Source organism: Eurypyga helias, unplaced genomic scaffold, assembly GCF_000690775.1.
Source record: "Eurypyga helias isolate BGI_N326 unplaced genomic scaffold, ASM69077v1 scaffold4322, whole genome shotgun sequence".
Classification (NCBI taxonomy): domain Eukaryota; kingdom Metazoa; phylum Chordata; class Aves; order Eurypygiformes; family Eurypygidae; genus Eurypyga; species Eurypyga helias.
Genome location: NW_010237670.1, coordinates 4747 through 11964, shown reverse-complemented (window position 1 = coordinate 11964; position 7218 = coordinate 4747). Strand labels below are relative to the sequence as shown.

The 7218-nt window shown below is 45.9% G+C and overlaps 1 protein-coding gene across 1 annotated transcript; it reads left to right on the top strand.

The window, feature by feature from the left end:
- The first annotated feature begins 244 nt into the window (after positions 1–244).
- On the top strand, positions 245–6288 carry FBXL7 (F-box and leucine-rich repeat protein 7). Its single transcript, XM_010147521.1, has 2 exons — positions 245–851; positions 5552–6288. The coding sequence occupies exons 1-2, from the start codon at positions 254–256 to the stop codon at positions 6286–6288; spliced, it is 1335 nt and encodes a 444-aa protein (XP_010145823.1). The 5' UTR covers positions 245–253.
- Positions 6289–7218: the final 930 nt, after the last annotated feature.

Genomic DNA, 7218 nt, shown 5'->3' with positions numbered 1-7218 from the left:
CGGCTAGGGGTGCAACTCTGTCATGTACCCAACACTAAGGTGAACTGTGTTTTCAGACTATAAGATAGATTTTGAAATATATGTTTCCTCACCCTCCCTGGTAGAAATGACTGCTTAACCCCCAGCAAACCCTGAAGCCCATCACACTCCATTACCAAATGGGCTAACAGGGTGCTGAGCTGCGCAGAGAGCTCTGCATTCGCCCACCGCCTACTGAAATCTTGTGTTTTGTCTTCCAGACTCCGACCTGAGCATGCGGACGCTCAGCACACCCAGTCCAGCATTAATATTTCCACCGAATTCCACCGGTTTCCAGAATGGCAGAGGGTCGTCAACATCTTCATCCTCAGTCACTGGGGAAACTGTTGCCATGGTCCACTCGCCGCCTCCAACCCGTCTCACCCATCCCCTCATCCGGCTGGCATCCAAACACCAGAAGGAACAGGCCAACATAGACCGGCTGCCTGACCACTCCATGATCCAGATATTCTCCTTCCTGCCTACCAACCAGCTGTGCCGCTGTGCCCGTGTGTGCCGCCGCTGGTATAACCTTGCCTGGGACCCCCGACTTTGGAGGACTATTCGCCTGACCGGCGAGACAATCAACGTAGACAGAGCTCTTAAAGTGCTGACCCGGAGGCTTTGTCAGGATACACCCAACGTATGTCTCATGTTGGAGACGGTAATAGTTAGTGGCTGCAGGCGGCTCACGGACAGAGGACTCTACACCATTGCCCAGTGCTGTCCAGAACTGAGGAGGCTGGAAGTGTCTGGCTGTTACAACATCTCCAACGAAGCAGTCTTTGATGTCGTGTCACTGTGCCCAAACCTGGAGCACCTGGATGTGTCAGGTAACAGGATATATTTCAATACGGATGCCTCTTATTCTAAAAGCCTCATGCTTGTCAAACCCCTGGCCCCGCAGCTGCACCCTTTCCCTTTGTGTGTTGTCTTTTGAAGTAGGAACGGCAGTCTCCTAACACCATACTGGTGAGATGGGCACTGCCAGAATCTCAGTGCCCAAATGAGGCCCAATTCTCAGTGCCCAAATGAGGCCAAGCACCTCTTGAGTGGCCGGGCCTCCTCCAGTGGAGATGAGCTAACAGAGTTATTTCAGCAAAATTTGTTTTATTTTTTTTTAATATAGATATATAATTTATATGTAGATTATATATAATGTATATATCTGAATTCTGGTAAGTGGCTTTAGGAGGAGCACAGAATCAGTGCTTTTGTCTGGGTATGAATATCAATTGTCATCCCTGTGTGTACTCCAAGGTCCCCTAGTTTCCACTGCTATTTTTAACAAGACATAGCTAGCTTGGGTTTTTGGTTTTTTTTTTTAATAGTGTATATATTTTCTTAGTGGCTTTCTACTTTTCCTTTCACCCAGTTGCAATGTATCACTGCAGCTGTTGACACCAGCAGAAATGTTTTAGACAATTTTCCTCTGAGGAAACAAGACGGTTTTTTCCCCAAGGTCAGCCATACAGAATTTCCTCTTTGGGAAACTTCCTCTGCAAATAGGTTGTCACTTAATGGAAAGGATGTAGCCAAGCAGGGCACTGAAGTAAATTCATTGTTCAATACTTATTTTTTGATCTTATTTGTTTTTAGTCTGATGTTGTTATTCATCAGCCGGACCATTGCAGAGGCAGGACGAAGTGAGAGTAGGAAGCAATGCTACTGAGTCACTGGTATCCAGATAAACTGATTTTTCCAAGGCTGCCTGTCTGGTGTACATGGATTTGCTTTCTTTTTTTCTGCCTTTTATTTTGTTTAACTGATTTATCCAACTCTTTCACCTAATATTCCTAGGATGGCAGAATGTCGTGGAAGGCCTCAAAGCAAATAGCAACAAACCAGAATTATGCACTTTTCGTGATTGTTTTCTGAAACTGCCAGGTGATAATGCGGGAGTCCTGTGCCCTGGAGTCTGTTGGCAATGATCCTGCGTTACTGAATTACTTACTGTCGGTCCAGATGACATCAGTTCTGGTTTGCCAACCACACGTTCAGGTTGAAGCACACCCCGCACCAGGAGAAAATGCATGTACCTGTGTGATTCAGACCTAGAGCTACATATCACTTTGGAGGCTGGCTGCATCCCTGGCATATTTATGCTTTTCTTACTACACCCTCTGTAGTGTTATGGAGAGGTGAGCAGCTCACATATCCTGGGCCTGGGGAGACAGGACAGGCAGAATCACTGAGCTGAGGGTGGACTGCCTCAAGACACCAGTCTGTGAGCTGACACCCTGAGAAAATGCTTTGGTCCACAGCTCCTACTGATAGACATGCTAAAGGACAAAGGTGAATTTTCCAAAAGCAGGGAAAATTAAAAGATGATATCGGGTCTTGAAATGCCTTCTTCTGCGGCCTGTCTTTAGTTGTGGTTTCCCCAAGCCAGTTACTTTCAAACCTAGAAGGTGGTCTCTGTCTCCCATCAGTTCAGTCTGAAGTGTGTAGAGGGTGAGTTAAATTCCTGTCTTCCTTGAGTTTTGTCTCGTCAATGGGACAAGAAAGTAATTTTAATCTCACATTTTTTCTAAGTTGTACTTTATTTTTGGAACAGGTGAGGGAAAAATCCTGGTTTTGAACATGCTCAGAAGTCAGGGTGTTTGGGTTCAGACATGGCTTTTGCTGCATGTGCCTGCATATGAATTAAGGATAATTGATCTCTGGGGTCTTGTATTGAGTCCGCTGTTTTCATTCTGATGTGAGTAATTTTGGGGGATGTTTTGGAAGCAGATTCCATTTACTCCTCCTTCTGTCTGTAGTTAGGAAGACAAGACCTGCACCTTCCCGCTCAAGCAATTCTCAGAACTGAAGTCGTTCCCTGGTTTGGTTTCATACTGACCAAGAGGAGTTGGGAACGTGTGCTGGGGGATAACGCTATACTTGTAGCTAGTTAATTAAAACCCAGTTCACAGTTGTACATGTAGTTGAATCCCTCTCCCCCTTGGATGGTTACTTGGCAGCAATAACCTACCGAAATCTTTAATGTCAAAACCAGATGTTCGTATTAACTTTAAGAGTTTTCCACAATGTAAGTTCTGTCACTCTCAGCATCCACTTTGTGGGCAGGTCTGAGATAGCTCTAGAGGTTGGTTGGGTTTGACTGCAAGTTATTATTTAACATGCTAGCCAACATTTTTTTCAATCTGTTTGGAGGTTTCTCCTTCCTTTTAAAAATCAGTTATACTTACTTTATGGAAAAACCTGTTACAAGAGCTTTTTTTTTACATTTTTTATTATGTAGGACAGAAAAATTGTTGCAGACCCAGGAACCTGTCATTTTGCCTAAAAATCAGGCGGTTCTGTGTCAACATGGACTCTTTTTCTGGTGAAACCATTTTGAATATCCTTCCCATGAAACATTTTACAGTGTAGCCAAAGTAACTAGACAAGGCAATGCTGAGCTTGTCAAAACAGCGATCGCACACTGATGTGTGTGACCCCAACCCAGCTGTGAGACTTCTGGCCCATTCATTTTCTAATTGCGATCATTAAAACTTTACCCCTTCGTGGATCCTCAGCAGACAGAACATTCTCTTCGGCTTCGTGGACCCTTCATTCTCACTTAGCCAGATTTTAAAATTGAATTCTGGTCAGCATGTAAGATACTCAGACTACCTTCTTAATCCAGCAACCTCCTCAGTCAAGCACAATACTGACAGCTACATCAGGTCCAGCAGAACTCTGCCTAGATGCCAGCTTCTTTGGAAACCCAGCTCAAGGATGGGGACTCCTGTGGTGCATTTTGTATCACCTACTCCAAGGAACGTATTGGAGGTGAAATTTCTACACCATTAGTATTGTACTGCTTCCCTTTAGAAAAAGCACATTGCATTACTGAGCGTGTACATAGTACTTATGTGAAGGCAAACATATTTCCAAAGATTGCGCCGTAACGTAAGTGGAACTGAAGAGGAAATAGCAGCATTCAATTTTAAGATGATGTCGTTCGTTGAACAAAGTGCTTTGCTTCAAGGTCCCAGAGCTTTCATGTGACGTGTGGACAATTCGCTCATTTCATTGTGTGAGGCCTAAGGTAAAATTTGCATCTGTTCAAATAAAGTTGAAGCCTAAATTAAAAATCCAGCTGCAAATTCAAATGATGAATGTAGAAATCTAATTGCAGGTGGCAGACTGTTTCAGTTCCATATCCCCTGCTTCTTACAGCATTTATGTGAGCCCCCTGGATTATTTCAAGAGATATTTTTTCCTTTTTGTTTTCAGGAACTGAGGCATATTCATCCCTTCCACTAAGTCTCTGAATGAGAACCTTTTGTAGCAAGTGGCATGGGTTTGGGTCATTCAAGTTTTTGAGGTGGTCTCTATACATTGTCATGCTCTTTACTTCCAGACTACAAGTTTTGTGTGGAATTTCTGATACATGGAGCTGTAAGGTCATCATTCTAACTTTTTTGGCTTTTCATGGGTCACTTTATCCCCGTTGGCCAGTTCTTCAGCAATATGGGAAAGCTCTTTTTATCCCTACCTGAGGGGCACCTCTTTAGGCATAATCTGCAGAATTTGTCTGAGCAGACATTTACAGCTAAAACTGTTGGGCCTTGGTCGCCAACAGGTAGACCCTCCACCTTCCTTGCAGCTGCTTCTAGCTATGCTGCTCCAGCTGAGTTTGGCACAGATAAGAACTTCCCTTTAGGAGCCCTAGACTGACAGTTTGCAGTGCAGCGGAAACAGTGCATTCCAGAAAAAAAAGCTTTCATTCACCACCATGCACAGTGTGGAGGTTAAAAATGGAGGAAGTTTTGAGCGTGTTTTTCCCTTTAATCTAGATCTTTATCTTTCTTTTCAAGGCCTGTTGTTTCTCCTCTGGTCTAGTTACCTCCACCCATGGCCAGACTTTCTCACTTGGAACAGTCCTTTTCTTTGTCTGTCCATGTCCTCCCATGCCCTTACCAGTCTGTTTGCTCTTGCTGTCTCTCCCCATTCTCCTTAGGTTCCCCGAATCTCCACCCTTCTGCAAACACATAGTCTTGCCACAGTTTTGCATCCTTTCCACATAGCAGGCTTGGGGCTGGATTCACATCTGTTCTCCAAATGCTTTTTGGAGGGCGGGTGGGGTTTGTCTTTTTTTATAATGGGGTTGGATGGTGAAAGAGCCTCCGATGTTTACAATCTCAGCCAGTCAGCAATGAGATGTTCTCTGATCAAAAAGCTGCGTTGGTTGTCATGTAGTACCGTTTTCTCAAATTGTCACAGAGTTTATATTGCAGTAACAGATCATGGACTGTCCCTGGATAAACCTAGGGCCATCATTTTACATGTGGGATATGGACCTGTTACTTTGCTGGTGCTCAAAATCACAAGGCAACCTCAGCAGTGCCAGTGGAGTTTATTGTTTCCTCCAGTGTAGGGACACATCCCAGAAAATCCAGACTAGTCAGTCAGGATGATTCTGCTCTTTCAACGTGAAGATGTCTTCTTCACGTCCAGCACGCAATTTCATGACCACCTTTATGGTCTTGCTGCGTGATCTGGTTTTAGTGCTCGCTTGAATTTGCTCTTTTTTTCCACTTAGGCTGCTCCAAAGTAACGTGCATCAGTTTGACTCGCGAAGCTTCCATCAAGCTGTCTCCCTTGCACGGGAAGCAAATCTCCATTCGCTACTTGGACATGACAGACTGCTTCGTCCTGGAAGATGAAGGACTGCACACCATTGCCGCTCACTGCACTCAACTGACCCACCTGTACCTGCGCCGCTGCGTCCGCATCACCGACGAGGGTCTCCGCTACCTGATGATTTACTGCACGTCCGTTAAGGAACTGAGCGTCAGCGACTGTCGCTTCGTCAGTGACTTCGGCATGCGGGAGATTGCCAAACTGGAGTCACGCCTCCGGTACCTTAGCATTGCTCACTGCGGCCGAATCACAGACGTGGGCATCCGTTACATAGCCAAATACTGCAGCAAGCTGCGCTACCTCAACGCGCGGGGCTGCGAGGGCATCACGGACCATGGTGTGGAGTACCTCGCCAAAAATTGCACAAAACTCAAATCGCTAGATATTGGCAAATGCCCTCTGGTCTCAGACACCGGCCTGGAGTTTCTAGCCCTCAACTGCTTCAACCTGAAGCGCCTGAGCCTGAAATCATGCGAGAGCATCACCGGACAGGGACTGCAGATTGTGGCTGCCAACTGTTTTGACCTGCAGATGTTGAATGTGCAGGACTGCGATGTCTCTGTGGATGCTCTGCGATTTGTTAAACGACACTGCAAGCGCTGTATTATAGAGCACACCAACCCTGCCTTCTTCTGAAAGGACACCCCACACCTGACGCTACAAGGCAGTATTAAAAACACTGATGTATAAACACACGCTCCCATATTCAGTAATGCCGTCTTTTCTATAGCTCACGGGAGTCTGCTTTTCGTGTATGTCGGGGGTGAGGGGGGTTTCTAGAGGACTATTTTGTTTGCTTTTTGTATGATCACTTTTTTAAGGTGCGGTGGGTCTCCGTGGAGAGGCTGCCTTAATGCAAAAGCAATGAATGCTCAGCATCACCACTGGGGTGCCATTTCCATAACAGCCCTGATCTTTTCCCAGGCTACAGTAGCTACCTCCAAAGGAAATAGCACATAATCCCTCCTTTGGAAATGCTACTAAGCTGTGTCAAATAAATCCGAATTCCAGCTGTGCTCATGAAGCTGACTATGCAATATGTGTCTGTGTTCCCCGACTTCTTCCAATAGAGCTGATAAAGCATCCCCTCATCTTCAAGTAGATTCTCTTTGGTAGCCATCCATTGCAATTCCTCAGGAAATACTGGGTAACGTTCTTCAGCATACTTGATTGAGGCAGAATGAGACCTGCTGGCCACGGCCGAGCACTCTGCTGAGTGAATCTGGAGGTTGTACCCATGTACGGATTCTCATGGAAAGTCCACCTCTGGGTCACTCGTGTGTCACCACCACTTGCCTTCATTTCTAAATCCGCCCTCTCCTGCATGTGTAGTACCACCCTCTGGTAGCAGACAGAGACTTCTGGGTCTGATAAGCAGTGACATACTCACCTGAGTAAAGGAAAACAGATGAGATATTGGTGGCTTGGCAAAGGGGAAAGCCAGCGAATCAACCTGAGAAGATGTTGTCATTCTGAGACAAGCCGAGACAGGGCTGTAGCACACCGGGGACGCTTTGAGGCGTTGTGGGGCAGCTTGCAGGGGCAGTCCCAACTGCTGTGCTGCAC